This window comes from Panicum virgatum, chromosome 5K (genome assembly GCF_016808335.1).
Source record: "Panicum virgatum strain AP13 chromosome 5K, P.virgatum_v5, whole genome shotgun sequence".
Lineage (NCBI taxonomy): Eukaryota > Viridiplantae > Streptophyta > Magnoliopsida > Poales > Poaceae > Panicum > Panicum virgatum.
In genome coordinates, this window is record NC_053140.1 from 52037752 (window position 1) to 52059289 (window position 21538).

The following is a 21538-nucleotide window of genomic DNA, read 5'->3' on the forward strand; positions in this document are numbered from 1 at the left end:
CGAAATGGCCATCGAACCTGTCTGCACGCACGTCGTTTCCGGGCCCACCCACTGCATGCATCCGTGCATGCAAGCTTCTGATCAAACAAGATGCTGAATTCTCCCGGTTAGCAGACATGCCCCTGTGTGTCCTAAGCTCAGCAGCTTTTGCACGGGCGGACAGCCTTTCCTTTTGCTCACTATATATCTTCTGGCTTTGATGGAACACTGATCAGAGCGGCTTGTTCGCGCTGCAGATCGTGTTGCTCTCTCCAGTCGAACTCAGCAAGATGACAAAGTATTCGCTCTTGTAGACTTTGTAGCACTAGAAGGTCTTAACCCAGCATGTGATTTGAAATGATGGAACTCGTGGGCTTACCTAGCAACTTCTACTCCGCTGTCAGTAAAATAACAACAAAAAATAATGAAGCAATATTTTTTTTAAAAAAAAAACCACATAAGTGGAGGAAAGAGGTGTTATGTGGTATATCGATCAAGATCCATGACGCTTGTTTTATGTCAAAATAAAGGTCCTACATAACTAGTATAAGATGGAGTAGTATTAGAAAATGTTGAATTATTGAATCTATTATCTTATTATTTGGCCAACAAACGGAGCATTCATGTTCGCTCTCAAGGCCTAGAAATTCTCACGTTAATCAGAGAAAAATAGAAAAATAAAAATTACCCACCACTGCGATAAAAATTAGCCTAAAATACCCCTGTGTCTAATTAAAAATCACCCACCAATGTCATTATAAAAAATTAAATATAAAATACCATTTAGCTATGTATCAGTTACAAATATATACTATTAACAGAAACTAAAGCTAACAAGAATCAATCAAAATAAAATGCAAATAAGAATAATTATCTGCATAATATTATTAAATCTTAACAAATCAAATTGTTATTATAGGTAGATCATAGTTGAATTGTTTTAATCAATAATAAGACATAATTTACGATAATGAACATGATGATGTATGGTAAAAAAATAGTATAACCTTCAAGTAAGGATATAACGACATGCAAATTTTTGAATTTTCAATACTAGCCGCGCAAATGCGCGGGCTATACGCCCAGTTTCAAGAAAAATAAAAGTCAAAAAAAAAGAAGAGGGGGAGAAGGAAACTCATGTTGCATACTATGCGAGAAGCTACTAATTAAATGGCTATTGTACTGGACTCGCGATGCATATTTATTCTTTTTCCATTATTATTCACTCAGTCCACCAAATTTTTTTTTGAAAGAAACTCAGTCCACCAAATTTAACTCTCACGATAGTTCCATTAATGTTCTTGATGTTGGGTGAACTGCCGATCCGAGTCTTACTCCATCCTTGCACTTATTTAGACTTCAACTACTCTGGCATACATATATATATAAAGCAGGGCGACCTATTGTTGTGTGCTAGGGAGGGACAACACTATATATAGAACCAAAACTCTCTCCATCCTATACCCAAATGCCTTAGGAACACATGCAGGCAATAGAGTTGAACGAGAGGGCAATGGGTAGAGGACAACACACGCATGCGGGGTTGGCTCGTGCCAGCTTAGTTTATTGTGGGGATGTGATGTATCGAGAACTGAACCTGAACACAGCGTTCAAGTTGTAGGCGCATGAGACTATGCGAGTGCCGGCCCTGCATTTGGATGAGCCCCGCTGAACCTGCTTGGTAGTAAGCTCCAACAGCGAAGTGACAATGCTCTTTGTTCCTCGGAGCCTTTTCTGTTCAAATTTCTTTCAACCTTCAAAGACCTGACCTGTTCAAAAAAAGATCGTGTTGCTACCACTACCATTTGAAGTCGCTGGAATCTGCGCATTCTCATGCCATGAGCTACTGTGCTGATTTACTGTAGCTGAAGTCTCTGCCCCATGCATGTCTGCACCGCGAGTCAATGCACGAAGACTGCCTCTGTACCGCTTTAAACAGAACGACTCCGGCACTTCTGTACTGTTTTTTAATAAGAAAACGCATGGTGAGCTATGTGAAAGTGAAACTTCTGCTCTGTGCCCGTGCATGACTGTACCAATTCCTTGCACTGAAGAATAGGATCGGAGCAGCAAGAAGCATTGAAGGCCATGCGTTACCATTATGTGAGACGGTAGCAACACGATTTTTTTTCAAAAGCAAAGAAAGGCCGAGGGGCGACGCCGCCGCCGCCACCGTTTGCGGCCCCGTTCCCTCGCCTCCGGCCTCGCTGCCGGTGGTGACGAGAAGCGGGGTCCGTCTCTTCAACAGATCGCTTGTCTTCGTAGGGTTTTAGTCGAGTCCACCTACGTCTAGGGTTTGCTCACCGTCGATGTTCGGCGGTGGAGTTAGGTTTTGTCGGAGGAGTGTGGCTCCTCTGCGGCTTGCTTTTCCTGGCGACGCCGGCGATGCGGAAGCGACGGCGGCGCAGCGGAATAATTTCTCCCAGTCTCTTCCGTTTTCCGATGGCGATCTACTCCGACGTCAACGGAGAGGTTGGGGAGACCTGTCCAGGAGTCGAGGGCTGGCGCATCGTCGTCTTCTTCAGGTGATGATATTGTTGACCCTGTTAATCTCGAGGAAGATGATCTTTGGTGAAAATCTGAGCTTTGCTCGGGTTGCTGGCCGTGGAATCGAAGGATGCGTCGTGGGTACGGGAGTTGGCCGATGCGCCTGGGAGGCAGTGTACTCGGCTAATTCGTCTAGAAGTAAGCCCTCCTCTACGGCCTCCACCTTGTGGAGATTGGCTCTGGTGCCCGACGACGATTGGGAAGCGGCTTCGGCGGCGGTGACGAACGGATCTCTGAAGGCTTCAAGGAAGATGAACAGGAGCTTTGAACTTCTTTGTAATTTTTCTTTTCTTTGGGGTCCTGTTTGTGAAAGAGCCGGTGTAATACGCTAAGATCAATACATTTTCCTTCTCAAAAAAAAGAAGGATCTATATGTGTCTGTGGTTTTTTTGAAAAACAGTTGCCCCAAGTGTTGTTCATGATACTGTTCACAATATTGTTCGTGTTTTCAGCAAAAGAAAAGGCAGCAGCAGAGAACAGCTTATGGTGCTTGATTTTTTTTCTTTTGCTACTGTCTGCCGTTTACTGTGTGTGTGTGTGTGAACTGTACTTAATTTCTTCCTGCTATATGGTACAATGATTAAACTTTGCATGCTGCTTTCAGCTGTGATATGATATTATAGTTACGTTGTTTAGCTCGTTTCCACAAAAAACAATAAGACCATCTCTTTTTTTTTTTGAGAAATATAAGGCCATCTCATTACTTAACCTAGCGAACCACCCAAAATATATACCGTGCCTCCCCGGTCTCTCTCCAAAGCTGAAGAGAAAAGCAAGCGGTTCGAGCTGCCTTCCCGATCCTTCCGGTTGTGCAGAGCAGTCTGCAATGCCGTCTGCTAGCTGTTGGGAATGGGATGCAACGGGAGCTGGAGCTGAACGAACCCAACACAAATCTTAAGCAGCTTCGGGCCTCATTGCCTTCTTCGCAATTCCCGCGCGGCTGTGGCTACATGTAGCTGCTATCGAGATTGGTGAGGTTGGGGGATTTATTAGTATAGCGGCATGGCAACTACTGGCTACAGTCGCAGGTTGGCTAAAAGGCGGCTGAGAAGCCTTCTGTTGGGTCAAGACAAGATTGCAAATGGAGATTCAGTTTTTGTCGAGTATGATCATGTTGCCACGGAAATAACGCAGGCGTTCTCGACTGGTTAGGATAGTAAATAGGCTGTTAATCATGTGCATGTGGATGTTGTGAGGCACGAAGTAGCGAGGGATCAACCAATCCATTTCATTCCCAAACCAAACAAACATTTAAAGACTCGGATGGTGGTAGGTGATCCCATTACTCAAATCAAACATCTGAAAATATATAACGCGCCTCCCCCGTCTCTCCAAAGCTGAGAGAAAAGCGAGGCTAGTGCGGAGCAGGCTACAATGCTGCATGCTGCTGGGAGTGGGATGCACTAGGAACTCGAGTTGAAGCAACAAGTCAAACATCTGCTCATGCAACTAATACCAGTGTTGTCTTCTGAAAGCACTTTCCGCGCATCTTACACTCGCCGGTAAATAGCTAGCTACACTGGCTGAGATGGACAAAATGCAAATGAAGCTTCCTCTTCGGACATGTAGAATGAGCTGTCCTGTTGGGTCATTGGGTAGGGGGCCGCCGGCCGATTGGCAGATAGGGATGGGATGCATCGGGATTTGAGTTGAGCTGAGTTGGGTTGAGTAGCTTTGATGCTCTGTAGTTTGTTTTCCCTTTTGTTGTTTGTTCAATTAGACTTCATCTTTTTAATATAATCGGCAACTCTGCTATCTGATTGGTAGGGAAAAAAAAAGAAATGAGGCGATGCTTGCAAACTAAAATTGCTGCAGTACCAGCCTGAGGAGAAAGGTCTGTTGCACTCTGAATGACCGTGAGTGAGGGTAGGATGAGAGGCTGGTTCGAGCATTCCGTAGCGACTAGCGAGGCTGGTTCTCTTTGCCTTTTGCAGTCCGTTGGACAAAAGAACAAAGAGCTTGCCGCAATCAGTAGCAAAGTAAACAGTGTTTAACTCACATAACCGAATCTCCTCCGTTAGTATTCACTGAGAAATAGGGCCAATTTGCCAGAGGAAATTGAATTGCAAGAACCATCCGGGAGAACCAGAAGAGAAGTTCGAGCCCAAACATGTCATGCGTTTTCTTCATTACCAGTGATACGGATGGAAGCATGAGTAACTGCACTAGAAAGAATCCGTTCCTCCAAGGTTGCAATAGCTGGCTGGCTATATATGCACTCACATTCGTCAAGTCTTAGTACTGATTACTAAAGATTAGGATGGTTGAATTTAAGTGACCGAGAAAGCACAGAAACGAGATGTATAAAGTGCAAGCTAGATAAAAGATAGGAGGGAGAAATGAAAAATTCTCAAAACAAATATGGGGGGGAAGGGCACTGTTTTCTCGGCTCCAAGGCAGCACTATCATTTGTATCAAAACAAAATTTACTATTGAAAGATAAATCTAACTAGATGATATTACAACAACAATTTCATCTTTGATTTTAACAAGAGTAACTCCTCTTCGGACACCTTTTTCCAAACACCACCAACCAGTAATCTATCCTTCAAAGGAGTGGTCAATTCTGGCATATCTGAAATATCATATTCTGGTGATGATCTTGATATTTTCAGAATGCTTTCATCATCCAACCCATCAGACTGGGATTCAAACCTTTCAGAATGATCAACCTCCTCAAAATTTCCATGCTGTTCTAGTGTGGCAACCTCCAGTTCATGATCCACAACATCAAAGGCAGGAAGAACAACACATGAACTAAATGAGCAGAGTATTGTTCCTATTGGACAGGGAGTCCATGACTTTGCTACAGACCATCTATTATGTTTCTCTGGTGTGCTTGTGTTGAATGGTCCTTCAGTGGTGCCAGTTTCCGTTAAGCATGCATTCTTCTGCCTCTTCAACTGCAACTTGAACATTTCCAGTGTCTCTGTTGCCTTTTCAAGTGATCCCTGTTCGTTGCATATGGTTCTTGATTGTGGGAGGGAAGAAATTTTAGCAAACCTAGGCAAAGATAACACAGGAAGTTTCCTCAATTTCTCCTTCACACTGTTACTGTTGACCATCTCAATCAACAGCAGCACTGCATCTATGATACAACTTTCACCTATAGTGGATAGATTCAGTAACTTCCGTAGAAGTTTTGTGAGGCAAAAACGAGGAACTGCATTCTTGTCTGAAGAAAGTACTCCTATCTCATGAACAAGCCCAATGTAGCCTGAAACCTTAAGCTCTTTTATGCTCGTGACAAGCCATAGAACCAAGGAACATAGCCTTTTCACTTTAGATGGTCCAACTGGTAGAAAAGCATAAGATTCACCTACAAATATAACAACCAATAAGGCCAGAAACAAAGGAGCACAGATTGTACTTTACAAGACTGAATGGAAAACTAGCATCAAGTCTAGACAGCATATCAGGGTTGTTAAGCAACTCATGGGAAATACCAGACTAATTTCTGCAGGAAGCATTATGATACATTTCAAAGTACCTTTGTTTGTGAGCTCTTCCTTGGCTTCGATCATTTCAATTACTGACTTCAGTACACTAAGCAACAATCTTGGTTCCTTCTCTGAAAGTTTCATTATGATAGTTTTCATATCACTTTTTGATATTTGAGTGTCAGATGACTGATAAACACCCAAACTATGAATTTCTTGCATGTCACTGCTTTCAGGGGACTCTGGAGCATCCAGTTGCATATGATCCAGTAGAATAGAAACAACCTCAAAGGGACAAGCATAGTATAGCCGTCGAGTGTACTTTATGGCTTTGATAATCAGTTTCTCAGACCCTGCAATTTAGAAGTAGAACACAAACAGTGAGATGTCTTGGTTGTGACAATATATTCCCTTGACAGCTATTCATATCTTGGATGTAAATACTACTAAAGAAGAATTGACATGCACAGATGGTAGCCATCACACATTCGCAATAAGAATATACAGAAAGTAGATGATGCGATTGTAACAAATAAATGAGGATGCTTAACTATACAGTTATACAACTGCAGGAAAAGGTTCAGATTAATGGAAGAGATAAGTAAAATCAAAATTTATCATAAGGTGCATATAAAATTCATTAAGCTTCCTTGCAAAGTGCAATGCATGTTGACCAAAGCAAACCATCCGAACTGGAGAAGTCAGTTGAGAACTGTATTTTGTGGACTGACGATCTATATTTCTAGATTTGCATATTCATGGAAAGTGGGTTCCATTTGTCTTTCCTTGAAGTTATGTTTTCGATGGAAAATTGTCCCTATGAATTTTCTAATTACTCTAATGAGAAAAATCAAGTACAAATAATAACGAAATATCATCTCGAGATGTAGTAATGCATCTCTAACCAGGCCTACCAGAAGGTCCTACGGCACCAGAGAAGATCAAGTGGCTGGCTCAATCACAGTTCTATCTATAAGCTTCTGATACTCACGTTTCCTTTTGGAACCTGATTTTGATTCTTTTGAATCATTCTCCTTCAGAAAGGAAGAAATCTCATGCAATCTCGACCTCAGTTCCACTTGAACATCAGGAATGGAATTAGTCTGGCGATCCCAATAAATACACTTCAACCAATCAAATGCCTGAAAGTAATTTTATCTTAGAAAGTAAAATATCATGACTAGAAACAACGGAACAAATCAAAATTCTCAAAACTAACAAAATTATATGAGAACCACCAAACAGCACTTGGTAGCAAAGTGAAAGAACTATATGACAAGAGATCTCATAGACGATAGCAAACTCATTTTACCTTAATACTTGCCAGGCGTAACAGTCGCAGGGAGGGAAGGTTGCGATGGGAACTTTCTACATGCAGCATAAACAATCATCAGGACACAAATGACCATATGAAAACCAGTTTAAACAAGTAATCAAATATAACCAGATGTAAAAAGACACGGGAAACAAAATCTTCTAACCATGGCGAATGTCCACCAGAACTCGTGGTATTCCAACAGCCTCAGCTAGTTCAGATATTGAACGGCCAGTTTTCTTATGTTGATTATCCACAAAACCATTTACAAGCCTGACAGTAGAAAAAAAAAGGGGAGAGAATTAATATTTGTTGTACTTTGTGGAAGTTTAACTCTGGAAAATAAAACGAAACCATGTGTTACACACAAGATGATAATTGCAGTGAGAATTTCCTCACCTCATGATTGCCATACTGTACAGCATCGCGAGCATTTCCTCCGACTCCATGGCATCATCACCAGCCAATCCGCTCCTAGGGGAATGAGCAAATAACTTGTGGCATATAAAACCATCCAAAATTTGGAGCTACAAACAGTTCCGATCTACAAACATCGTACCGGAAGAAGGGATCCCGCAGCCGTATCTCGACGAAGGCTGCGGTAACGTCCACGGGGATCAGGACGGAGCCCCTGCTCCGCCACGCAGCGATCTGAACCAATCAACGAAACACTCAGAAAAATCACACCCTTGTGCTGAAAAAATTGGGACGGTGCCTTCTCGGGCTATGGGGAGGAGGGTGTTACCCTGCGAAGAGCGGCTGCGGGGAAGGGGGAGAAGAGGCCGTCGCGCACGAAGCTCCACTCTGCCCAGCTCGACCACGGCACCAGCTTCTGGCCGGCGGAGAGGCCGCCGGCACCAGCATAGAAGCCGCTCGCTTCGGGCGGCGGCGCCGCCTCCGCCGCCGCCATGGGAAGCGAGACAAGCGGAGTCTGAACCCTACTAAACCCGTCAGGCCGTCACTGTGCAACTGGCCGGTGGGGCCGCCATTTGGTTAGGAAGAAGCCTGACTCACTGCCTTGTGGGACCAGAATGTAAGCGCTGGTAACAGGTAGGGTGTTCTTTGCAACTTTTTTTTTTTTTTTTTGAAACGGTGTTCTTTGCAACTTGACCAGAGGAAAGGAGCACCGCCGCCCAGGCCCCAGGCACATTCCAGCGGCGTGCGGCCCTCCTGCCAGCGTGACCTCGCCGAGGCGGATGCGCGCAGGCGACGGCGTTCGCGACACCGGAGCTAGTACCAGTGCTGCCGGCGTCCTCCTTCGGCTGCTCGCATTATCCGATGCACCCTGTCCAGTATCAGCAAGTAAGTCCCCTGAATCAAATTTCCTGCTTCCATTCGTTTTAATGTTATGTGATGAGATTGATACCTAGATGTTATACTTACATCATTGGAATGAGATGTTGGCGAGACATAATTATACGAACCGGATCGTTGTTGTAAAATTATTGGGGACCCTTAATTTCTAGAGTGTGACTTCGATTTCCAGGTTTATAAAGTGATGGATTTAGTTTTTGCTTTGGTTACACTTTTTAACCAAAGGAGATCGGAATAAAATGCCGACTACATTTTAAAATCTAAAACCTATTGCATAAAGTGGTGGACTATGACCTAAAATTGGCCAAAATGTTATAAGCAGCTAGGTAGAAGATACTCAGGGCCTGGATAAGTATGCTTTACATGGTAGCTCTTAGCTTTAGTACAAGCATTTGTAGCTAGATTACAGATTATGTGTGCTACCGTTTCCTTTTAATGAGTATATTAAAATTCTGCAAAGAACTCAATTATTTTGTAGTAGTACCTATGGTCCTTGACAATCTTATCAGTACAGTATTCTTGTAGTTCCATACTTTTGTTCTATTGCTATATGTGCATACTGCATATATATGATAATAACCCACTTGGCAGCAGCTACTCTCTCCGTTCTAAATTGTAAGTCGTTTTAGCAAATCTAGATACATAAGTTTTTACTATACGTCTTTACATAGTAAAATTTAAAATTATGTATCTAGATTTGCCAAAACAACCTACAATTTGGAATGGAGGGAGGGAGCAGTTACCATAAAGCTACTGGGGATTTGCCAAAGCAAGAGAAAATAGGAAGTTTCTCTTAGAAATATTTTGCAGTCTAGTTTCTTTCATTCCTCCTAATTTAGTTAACCATTCTATTATTGTTGAGATATTTAAGCCAGTAACAGGAAATATATAAAATTCATATTTGTAATATTAACGGTTATGCTCTCACCAGTTTGTTATGTTACTGGAGATGTTAGCCTTTGTTGACAGCAGAATAAAAAAAGAGGGATACTTGCATCATCAAAATCACTATGAGCAAAAGTTCCACCTTCTATATCTGTTCAGGTACAATAACATCTCCATCTATCTCAATGTCTCTGATATGAACAATCTTGCCTCGATCCAGCCCACGTTCTTGGCACCGTTGGTTGATTAGGGGGCATTGTTTGATGTAGAGTTCCTTGAGCCCATTGGGAAGGCCTTTTTCTGGCAAGCTTTCAATCGCAGGACAGTTGTCAATGAATAGTGTTTCGAGTGAGGAGACTTCATACAGGCTTGAAGGCAAACACTGGAGATCATCACAGCATGATATCTTCAAGAATTGAAGTGTATGAGGTAAGCCCGCCACTGGGAAGTTACTGATATCAGGGCAGTCAGCAATCTCAAAATGTTTGAGACGAGGAAGATATCTTAGGCTGTTTAGAAGAACACATGATAATTGAGAGCATGAGTTTAGACGGATATCTTCTATTGAAGTGGGAAGCAAGCCTCCCTCAAGCGCTGTCCAAGGCACCAGACAAGGGCACTCGTAGATATGCAGGCTCTGTAGTGATATAAGAGGACGGAAACACTCCTCTGGCAGTGAAACTAGCCATTCACAGTGGGCTATTGTTAGACTCTTGAGAACTGACAGTTTGCATGCAAGCAAGCCGACACGCAGAGATGTTAGATCTGGGCAATCATTTATGTACAGAGATGTTAGAGAAGATTGACTGACTCCACTTTGAAGCTCCGGAAGCGACTCGAGTCCAGATTCATATATAGTTAACGATGTCAGCGTTGATGGAAGAGGGGGTAACTTCTTCAGCTTTGGGCACCTGAAAATACCAAGTTCAGTTAATTGAGGAAACAGCTGCTCAGCATCATCAAACATCCACTCTCTCAAGTTTGGCATGTCTTCCAATAGGAGTTCTTCTAAAGCTGGAAAACATTTTTGTTGACCAAATCCTGTGAACTCATGTCCAAGTTGTGTGACCTCAGTTGCTCCCGCTATATTGAGATTTTTAAGAAAACGAAGTTGACCTAGAGGTGGAAGAACCTTGCTTTTGCAATTACATATGTGAACGGTTTGCAGGTTAGGAAGAGATGAACTAGCCAGCCAACTAGGGAACCTCACCACTGGGAATCCTTTGATCATTAACTCCTTGAGATCAAGATGTGGTTGAAGGCCTTCTAGGACCTCTTCTTGTTGTTCTGAAGGAATTGCTGTGCAGTCCCCATCCCATATGAGGTGTAAAGTTCGAAGATGTTCTTTGTTCCTCAACTTTGCTGCAAGTGCCTCTTGTCCATCAACTACATTGTTAAGGCCACGAATTGAAAGCTGTCCATGAAGCTGGTCCATGTTCCTCAATTCTGTGATCTTGTATCCTTGGCGCTTCCGGACAACAAATTCCTCCAGTTCCTGGAGCCAGATCAAACTTCCAATTCCAGGTATCCTGGACAATAGCCTTGTGCTTGCCTCTAAGTGCCGCATGTTAGTGAGCTTAGTGATGCCTTGTGGCACTTCTCTTAGTGAATTGCAGTCACTCAGTTTCAGTATTTGCATATTATAGAGCTGAATAATAGTTTCGGGTAATGTTCCGATTTCTGTACTAGTGAGGTCTAGGAAGCGCAGCTGTATCAAATTTCCTATAGATTCTGGTAGCTCTTTAAGACCTATTCCATGCATATCAAGCACTCTAAGAAATTGAAGTTTTATAAATACACCATCAGGCAGTTGAGACATCTTAGACTTGTGTCCATGCATAATGATTAGTGTCCTTAACTTCCTATAAAGATAAAGTGGACCAGATTGCATGCACTTGCCATCCTTGCATGGTAATGAAAGATGACGGATCTTGATAGCACTCTCATGTCTCCGTTCATGCTCAAATTGGTCACAGTCTTCCATGGAGATAGACTTAGCAAGGTCATGCATTGCATCATGCATGACATAGTTCTCCTTGTAAGGCTGGAAGAAAGATCTGCTTAGTAGCTCATTAAAGTATGCAGTGCCTGTATCCTCCAGTCTCTTCTTGCTAGATTGCCTGATGAAACCAAGTGCTAGCCAAATCTTAACCAACTTCTCTCTCCTAAAGATGTAATCTTTGGGATACACAGAACAAAACGCAAAGCACTGCTTGAGATGTGGTGGTAAGTGGTTGTAGCTTAGCCGTAGAGCTGGCAGTATGCTATTCCTCTCCACTGATAGTTCCCATATATCATTGCTTAGTATGTGCTTCCACTCTTCTTCATCTGTTATGCAAAAGAGGAGACTCCCTAACGCCTTTGATGCAAGAGGTAGTCCCTTCAGCTTCTTTACAATGTCCCTGCCTATCACCTCCAACTGTGGATGTGTGCTGCAGTCACCATCCCTGAATGCATGGTTCTTGAATACAGACCAGCTATCATCATCTGATAGTTGTTGTAGCTTGTAGGGCTCTATTCCTCCCATTATTCTGCCAACATTTTCATTTCGTGATGTTACCACTATCTTGCTTCCAGAACCTCCTGAAAGTAAAGCCGCTCTATAGCTGAACCATTTATCATGGTCTTCATTCCAGACATCATCCAAGACAAGCAAATACCTTTTGCCCCGTAGTACTCTGGAGAGTGTTTCTTGAAGCATGTTCATGTTAGTACTGGCCAAGGATTGGTCATAGGCAGCAGCCTCAAGAGTTTCTTGTGTTATCTTTCTCTCATCAAAACTTTCAGAAACATAAATCCAGATCCTCAATTGGAAGTGTTCTTTCACTCTCTCGTCATTGTACACAATCTGTGTAAGAGTGGTCTTACCAAGGCCCCCCATGCCAACAACTGGTATGACACAAAAATTGCAGGAATTATGTCCACTGTCAGACAGCACAAGCCTTACAATTTCCTCTCTGTCTGCCTCTCTGCCGAATACAGCTGAACTGTCTACAAGGGAACTCGACTGCGGTCGCTCTATGGTCTCAGACCTACTCATTCCGCCTAACATCTGGAGCCCAATAGTCTCCCGTTCTTTTGCAATCTTTTCCAACCTCGCCAATATGCTGCTAATCTGTTGCTTTATTCTATACTGGTGTAGATTCCTACGCAAGAAGGAGCTGGGAGAACCGACACTTGCCTTTGTGGGAAGCTTCGTCTGCCTCTGCCTCTGCCTCTGCCTCAGGTGCATACTCTTGGCTGAATAGCTGTCCAGTAGATCATCAATGTCGTAAGCTACATCTTTGAGCTTTGCTAGCCATCCCCTCACAGATGCGTCTGCCAACTGCTTTGCCTCTGCATCGTCGAGGAAGGCCTGCAATTGAGAGAGGGTGCAAGAGAGGGTATCTAGTTTGCCCTGGATGCCTTTGTAAGATCTGAACTGATCAAGAGCTACTTCCGACAATTTCTGAAAGAGGGTCTGAATGAAGGCTCCCAAAATTGCTTCTGCAGCCATGGGACTATGGGGAGTATGCTTCAGTGTTTCCTCTTGTGGCCTGAATCTTGGTTTGTTTCACTTATTAGTTGGAAGCATGAAGTGGGGGAAAGCTGGAAGGTGTTCACACTCCCAGAGAGCCAAAGCGTGTATTGGCATGTTGACCTGAAGATGGCGGATGGCATTTTCCATTCAATTTTGGTACTGCATAACTAGCAAGTGGGGCTCCTCCATGTGGAAACAAGATATGCCCTATAAACAATCTGCTCCTTTGATCTGAAAGGTCGTCCACAACATTTTTTCAGTACGACTGAAGCCACCTGCTCCTTGCACATGTCGGTTTTTTGTTCTGTAGCACAGTGCACACTGCAAAGAGGTTTTCTTGAAGGTAAGAAGTTCTAGGCTGTGTTTAGTTCCAAAATTTTTCTCTCCAAAATTCACTATTCACCTATCACATTAAATCTTTTGTCTCATACATGGAGCATTAAATATAGTTAAATAAAAAACTAATTATACAGTTTTGATGTACACGACGAGACGAATCTTTTGAGCCTAGTTAGATCATGATAGGACAACAATTACCACAAACAAACGAAAAGTGCTACAGTGTGTTACAGTGTCACATGTAACTCTTTTTACCATCATTTTACGGATCTAAACACAGCCCAGCCCTAGTGGAGTAGTGGTGAGATAGTTCAATGCAGATTCGTTGAACAAGATGTTGCTGAGTGGTGAGTGAGGAAGCTTCCCTCGTTTAAAGCCACAGGGAAGGACTAAGGGAAGCAGTTTTTGACTTGCTGAAGGGAACAGGCGGACAGCTAAGCAGCTCATTTTCGTAGGGAGCAGGGAGCTTCCGGTGGTTGATGGTATACCTAACCTTTGGTCATACGTAGATTCATGCTACTTCTGTGGACTTCTTTTTTTTTAGGGTCACCGCGGGAGGGGGGGGGGGGGGGCGAATCCCCCTCGTGAATTTTCATTGAAGGGCTTTGAGCAAACCAAAAGCTGTTACATTTGGATCTTCAGCATGTGAGGAAATCAGTAGTTTTACAACCAGAAACTCACCCAACACATGCAGAAGAGGAGAAGGTACAACACACACCAAGGCTACCAAGGTTAAGGATTACTCCTTCAAAAATGGAAGCATGTCGCTTATCCCCCAACAATGCTACCACCGAAACTAAATACTCCAGTGATCTCCATTCCACAGGCGATAAAAGCTCAGAGTCGAATTTGATGGACAGCGGCCGTGACTTGCATCACCTATGGAGTGTATCCGGGATCCAATCGACGAGCCGCCGACGCCATTTGAGGGGAGGAATCCTCAGAGGGGGAGGATCGGCGAGAGGAGAACGAGGAGATCCAAGAGAGGGGATCATGGTCTCGCAACCCGGCAGTCGATGAGATGAAGCAATCAAGGAACATGGACGATTATGAGGTATAAAGACTCGAGGCAGACATCACCGGCAATTGGCTTGTGCAACCGTGGAAGGAGGATGCTTGCAAAGGACCATTGTAGAGCATTGGTGCTGATGCTTGGGAGGATCCTCCACAACGACACCTACAGCTAGGATGCGACGTCATGACGCTGCTGCCGCTGGTCCGGTACAACCAGAGCAGGTTTTTCACCCGGAGGGATCCCATGGCTGCAGGAGGGGAGAGCTCTCACGACGCCTCAAAGGAGGTGAGCAACGTCCTCGGACGCTGTCGTCGTCAAGACCGGCAGAATGCCGGGCGCAGCTTTCACCTTAAGCTCCATGAAACCCAGCAGCACAACCAAGCACCAAAGAAGTGTCACCTGCAGCCAGCAGAAGACGTACCATCGGCCGAGCAGCGTCCTGCATCGCTGGTTGAGCAGTGGCCGAGAAGGCACCAACTGCCCCCAACGGCAAGCGGCGCAGGTCAAAGCACCAGTGAGATCCAGGAGGTGCCGAGACTGAGGCCACTAGCGCTAGATCTGCACATTGCCGGTGAAAAGACGGCGGCAGCCACTAGTCAGAGCGCCAGCACCGGCGAGAAGAGAGCCAGCGCCGTGTCGAGGCCTTCCTAGGGACGGCGCCAAATCACCCGGGACCCCAACGCGCCCGCCTGGCGCGGATCTGGGCGGAGGACACGGACCAGCCCCGCTGCCGTAAGCGCCGGTGTGCGGCGGGGCGACAGCGGTGGGGAGGCGGCGGAGCCCAACATCCGACCCAGTGGGGGGCGGATCTAGGCGTCACCGCGCCGTGGACGGCCGCAGCATGCGGGCGGAGCTCGGCAAGGTACCGGCGGAGGCACTGGCTGAGGGTAGTGATGGCCATAGAGGGCCATGGCCCCCCTTGCCACGCAGAATTCCTATTAGATGAATAGTAATCTTGATACTGTTCATTGCTTTAGCTCGGGGTGGGCAAAATATACCGAGAACCAAACCGAAGTTACCGAGAACCGGAACCGAAGGAACCGAAACCGAAAAAGTTCGGTTCCCATTCGGTTCCATGATCAGAGGGACCGAAGTTTCTCGGTAACTTCGGTTCTTGGGTTTGGTTCCCCCGAAGAACCGAAATTTGGCCCATTTAAACACTTGAGCCCAATATATCACCGGCCCATGTTGAAACCCTAGGTCTAACCCCCTAATCCCCCATCCCAATTCCACCCCGCCGGCCGCCGTCCGACCCCAACCCCCACACCCCCGACGCTCCAGGCTCCAGCCGCCCCCCGTCCGACGCTCGACCCCGAAGCTCCGGCCGCCACCCTGCCACCCCGCCTGACGCTTGACCCCGAAGCTCCGGCCGCCACCCGGCCACCCCGCCCGACCCCAATGCCTGGCGGCGCGGGCGCCGCCGCGCCCACCCGACCCCCGAGCGACACCAGAGCAACCGTGACGCCGCCCCCACGTCGCCGCTGGCCACTCGACCGTCGGACGCCGCCTCCGCCTGCGCCCGGCGTTCGACGCTCGCATCCAGGCCCCACCCTGCGCCCCTGCCCAGTGCGGCCTGCGGCACAGCGGCCGGCCGGCCGGCGGTCGCTGCCCCTCCAGGCTCCAGGCCTTCCGCGTGCGCCCTACCCAGTGCAGCCCGCGGCGCTCTAACCCCCTGCCCCAGTTGCCCTGGCCGGCTCCGGCCGTCCGGCGTGCGCATGCTCATGTGCCTACCTATGAAAGTTCGGTTCCCTGGGTTGGAACCGAGAACCGAACCGAAACCGAATTGGCTCGGTTCCTATCTATGAAAAGAACCGATCGGTTCCTATTTGTCAGGAACCGAACTTCCACAAGAACTGAGGAACCGAACCGACGAATGCCCAGCCCGAGCTTTAGCACCTCAATTAGCAAAGGATGCCCCCCTCCTTTGGTCTAGCTCCGCCACTGGGCGGAGGGGGTGGGGGCGAGGGGGAGATGGGGAGTGGTGGGAAAAGTGGAGAGGCCCCGCGCCGCCGTCCTGGCACACGCACGGACTTCCGGCGTGATGCTCCGGCGGCGGCGAGGGGGGAGGGGGCCAGCAGGGAGGCGGAGGGCGCGGCGGCGCAATTCCGCCCGAGTCGCCTTGGGGGCGACGCGGGGGCGACCGGGGATCCTAGCAAGTGATATAAAAGCAGTGTTGGCCATATTTGCGCATATATAAAGCAGTGTCGACGTGCAGCTAGCTCTGCAGAGTTGCCGTGGGGGCAGTGAAAGAAGGGGTCTGCCTCGCAGGCTGGACCGCAGGAGGCAATTCATCATGTTAGCACACTCCTCCCAAGAACCGTGATACCAACGAATTTTTTTTATTTTTAACCTTTTTTTAATAATATTTTAAGTTTAACCCGTATTAGTTTCTATTTGCAGGGCGTAGCCCGTTTGGTCGCGCCAGCCCGCATGGCGCGACAGAAAGCCTCTGTCGCGCCAGTGCATGTGGCGCGACAGTGTGGCCACACTGGCGGCCCGAGCTAGCGCTGCGTCGCGACGGCGATGACGTGGCCCTCCCTGTCGCGCCACATGCACTGGCGCGACAAGCCTGTCGCGCCATGCGGCTGGCGCGACAAGGCCAATGTCCTGGGCCGCCGGCCCCTTCTCCCCCACCCTCCCTTTCCTTCCCTCGCTCCACCCCGACCACAGCGCGCCCAGGGTCGCCGCCAGACACCGCCACCCCCCCCATCCCCCCAAAATCTGATTTTTTGAGGGGAAAAAGTACGGGGAATCGTTCCCCACCCTTCCCCGAAGGTATTGCCCTTAATATCTCATCGTTTAACCGTGTGCTTTAGTAGTTATTGGTGGTTTTTTTATTAGGGTTAGTTTCTTGATATGAGAAATGGTGGTGTTGTTGATAGTTTTCTCATGATTAGGATTTTAGATGATACTTAGATGGTACTCTGCTCTCGATTTGGACGTGAGGTAGTACGTGCATGCATCGATTAATATGATTTCTAGGATTGAGTGGTGGGGATGTTAATATGAGTTACATGTAATTTTATTCAATAGTTTTAGGAATGTACATATTATATTTTGAGCGCTGGTATATTGTGCTTAATTAGTATATACTTTGTTTCCATAATTATTTTGTTTTTGTTTCCATAAGTATTTTTTTATTTCACATGGCAATTGAATTTATGTATCTGCAGTGCACATGGCAATGAGCGATGCCCGGTACAAGCTGTTTGGTGGGGGACAGTACCCATCCGAGTGTGATGAGGATGCCCCAGTCCCTCCTACCCTTCCAGTTCCATTCTGTCGTTGTGAACCGGGCAATCAGCTGGCAGAGGTGAAGCAATCGAGGCATCCCAAGACGGCCGGTAGAGCATTCTACATATGCAAGTGGAATGATTCATTGAATCCTTGCCACTGCTTTTTCTTTCAGTGGATCGATGGTCCGGATAAGTTCGATCCTAGAATTCGGTTGTTCCCTTATTATCGGTCAGAGTCGTGGGCGTACAATGAGTTTAGACGATGGGTCCCTCCCCCACCAAATCCACCACCTATGACAGAGGAAGAGAAGCAAGAAGCTGCTATATATCGTGTGAACAATCCTCCCAAATGTCATTGCAGTGTTCGTGCCAAACTTCAAAGGCCTAATATTGCTGTCCCTCCAAAGTTCACTCCTTTTTTTAGATGCTCGCTAAAGACTAGAGTAAGTGTCATGTAGCGTAGCATTGATTCTTTAATTTTGCAGGAGTAGATGCTCGCTAATGTTATGTGTCATGCAGGATGGATGGCCGGCATGTGACTTCAATGAGTATATTTATGGTCCTAGATCTCATTGGCCGACAGAAGAGGAAGTGCAAGAATTTGAGAGTGGGAAGAAGCCATGGCCATGTACAACTACTCCTAGTCTTCGATGCAAGTATGGTATTCTGGCCACAAAAGGCGTAGTTCCTTCTGAGCTTGGCTATGGATATTACTTTGGCAATAGCTACGGAGAGTATTGGGTTCGTATATTAACCACAATGTTGAAACTCCTTATGATTCTGTCATTGTGCTAGTATTTGGTATATTAACATTTCTGAATGTTTGGCTCTCAATAATTTTTCAGGAGGGAAGGACAGGTGATTGGGAGTGGTTCGAAGGCCGGTATGAGCTAATGTTGCAATTGGGTAGAACAAAAGAGCCTTGGAAATCTCGGGAGACTTTAAATAGAAAATTGAATATAAGGAAGGATTACCAAGTTACTTTGCCCCTTGAGTCATTTCTGTCAGGGCCTGTACTCCAAGACCTACGGCGTGATTATGGAAAGAAGGCAGCAGAAAAGACGACTCTTGAGGATTGCATTGTTTATTGGAGGAGGAACCGAAGCAAGTACCCACGACCCCTCACAGATAGGGAGCTTTTGGCAAATTATGAGAAAAAGGAGAAGGAGGAGGAGATGGAGAGACAGATGTTAAGGGAGGAAAGAGCAAAGAAAGGTTTTACTGTTGATCCGGAAGCTAAATACCCAAAGGGTTCATGGGAAGAATATTTTCAGAAATTGGATGCTAACAAGAGGATGGAAGAAATGGAAAAGATGGGGGATTTAGCTCAGGAGGCTCAGATGGAGGCAATGCAGACCCTAGTTGCTGATCTGCCACACAAGGTGCCCAACGTTGAGAAGGATGTGTCATCCGCGAGCACGGAGGTTTTGGGTGTTGGAGCTACTCAAATGGAGGCAATGAAGGCACTTGTAGGAGACTTACCTGCCCAGGATCACCCGTCTGACAGGAAAGAAAAAACAGTGGGCACGCGTGTAGTCGATAACCACGTTCCTGATGATGGAGATGATGACGAGTGGTGGTCAATGAATGCAGATGAAGTAGAAGTCATAGTGTCCCAAATTGAGGTAAGAAAGGGGAAAGCTGTTGTCCAAGATGATGATGATGATGATGGTTGGGGAGAGCTTTTGATTGAAGGCGACTCTGATTAGCTTGTTTTATTTATAATTGTATGGACTCTATATATGATTGGACTATGTGTGTGACGGACTTTTTTTATTGCTTGACTATTTATGTGCTTTACCTATTCATGTGGTTGTCGTATGTGTATGAGACTTTATTTGTAGTTTCGAATATTGTATGGTTATGAAATTAGGAATTTATTTAGTTTGTATCGTGTGCAATTTAATGATGGGTCATCTCCATTATTGAACAACTGTTTTAGATTACAATCGCAACTGCATATACAAAAATTGTTGTGGCATGACCCGCGTGTAAACTTAACAATTGCGCACCGTAATCTTATAATTTTTTTTTTGAAAATGAATGCCAAAGCACGTTGAATTTGAAAGTGGAAATATTTTAGATCTTTTGAATATTGAGTACTTTTTTTAAGTATATCTTCTGTTCAAATTTGAAAAATTATGCAAGAGAATTAGAAAATAGCATTGAATTGTGTTAGCTGTGTATGAAAGTTATAGATTTCAGAATTTGGAGCAACATTTGTTCAAGACTGCTCTATTGCGAATTTGTTGGTTTTGAAGTTTTGAGCGACGTCCATGCTCAATGTTTTTTAATTAGAATGTGTTTCGGTGTCCGAATCATAGGTGCAACAGATGTCGATAAGCATTTATGCGAACAAATTACGAAAATACTTTGAATTTGAAATCTTGTTGTAAATAGCATGCAGCGAGAGGGAGCAGCAAGGCAGAGCAGCAAGGTAGTTAGCTGGCCGAATTCTGTGCTTATCACGCCACTCCGGGTGGCGCTACAAAGCTACTCTGTCGCGCCATTGGGAGTGGCGCGACCAAAGGGAACTACCACGCCACCAAATGAAAAATACAGTCCTTACTGGGCTTGGGCACACAATGGCGCGACAGAGGGCATCTGTCGCGCCAGTGGTGTTGGCGCGACAAGGCGTGCCCTTGTGCCTGCACAATGACTGCGTGAAAATACCGGGGCTGGACGCCGGAGAAAACTTCGCCGTGGGTGGCCGACGGCGAAGCGCCGACGGCAGCCGCTGCCACGGTGAAGAGAGTGTTCGCCGTGTGTCAAATATCGGGCACACGGCGAATGTGCCCGATATTATTCGTCGCACACGGCGAAATAAAGGTCACAAACGGCGTCGGCCGGAGTTTACGGCGGCGGGGTCAACTTCGCCGTGTGCTAGCCGTGTGACACACGGCGAAGATTAGAAACTTCGCCGTGCGCCGCGGGCCCTGGGCACACGGCGAAGGGGAGAGGTTTGCCGTGAGCCTAGATTTTGACACACGGCGTAGTTCTGGTTGGGGCCCAGGTTTAAAATAAAAAAAATTCGAAGTGATGGCACTCGGCACCCAGATTTGCCGAGTGTTTGGCCAAAACACTCGGCAAAGGGCCTGTTTGCCGAGTGTTTTAGCCAAAACACTCGGCAAAGCTGCCTAAAATTCAATTTTATTTTTGTTTTTAGTTTCAGCTCCTGCAAATCAAACACCTCACATATCACACATATCGCTCAAATATCACATATATCACACAAATGTCTCAAATATCACATATATCACCAAATAAGTTCACATATCACACATATAGTACACAGATATCATCACAAGTCCACAAATCAAATCAAGTCCACCACCAAGCTCACAAGTATCACCAAACAAGTCCATAACAAATCACATACTCCGTAGCATGCAAATCGATACTCTAGATGTACATGCATACAGATCAGGCAATAGAAATCCATCTCACAAGACCTTTCCAGCAAATACATCGATATAAGATCCGGCAAAGCATCTTGCTGGCTACCGCGACCTTGGCTTCCTCCTTCCAGCTGGCTACCGTGACCACTACTTTCTCCTTCCCTTGGAGTATTGCCATAGTAGTTGATGGTGACGACGGGGTTGTCGTGGTTGGTGCTTGAGAAGCAGCTGACATGGGTCGCACAGTTGCTACAGGGCAGACACCCACCTAACCAGCTAATCATCTTGGAGAACTTCTTCTGTAATGTCATAGGATTTGGTGCGAACTTTGATATTTGAATGGCTCCACCAAAGCAAACACAGATAAATTTCACCTGTGGATCTAGGTTTGCTGATGTTGTTGTAGGCCGCATAACATAATAACTGAGTGGTCAGACAAGGATAAATGAGTCCAAAGAACAAAATAACTGAGTTGGGAGAATAACTGGCACAAATTAATTATTGGAGTTGTGTATAATGGAACTGCATGATAGTTTTAAAAGAAATGGAA

At 45.9% G+C, this 21538-nt stretch overlaps 2 protein-coding genes across 2 annotated transcripts; both read right to left on the minus strand.

Moving 5' to 3' along the window:
• Nucleotides 1–4828: 4828 nt before the first annotated feature.
• Nucleotides 4829–8346, minus strand: LOC120708403. The gene is made up of 8 exons (XM_039993640.1): nucleotides 8027–8346; nucleotides 7841–7932; nucleotides 7681–7755; nucleotides 7448–7554; nucleotides 7279–7334; nucleotides 6958–7108; nucleotides 6017–6319; nucleotides 4829–5845 (listed from the first exon to the last, which is right to left on the minus strand). Exons 1-8 carry the CDS (start codon nucleotides 8189–8191, stop codon nucleotides 4986–4988), a joined length of 1809 nt encoding a protein of 602 aa, XP_039849574.1. The 5' UTR covers nucleotides 8192–8346; the 3' UTR covers nucleotides 4829–4985.
• Nucleotides 8347–9570: 1224 nt separating this feature from the next.
• LOC120708402 (disease resistance protein RGA2-like) lies at nucleotides 9571–13329 on the minus strand. Its single transcript, XM_039993639.1, has one exon. The coding sequence runs from the start codon at nucleotides 12974–12976 to the stop codon at nucleotides 9626–9628; it is 3351 nt and encodes a 1116-aa protein (XP_039849573.1). The 5' UTR covers nucleotides 12977–13329; the 3' UTR covers nucleotides 9571–9625.
• Between the last annotated feature and the right edge of the window lie 8209 nt (nucleotides 13330–21538).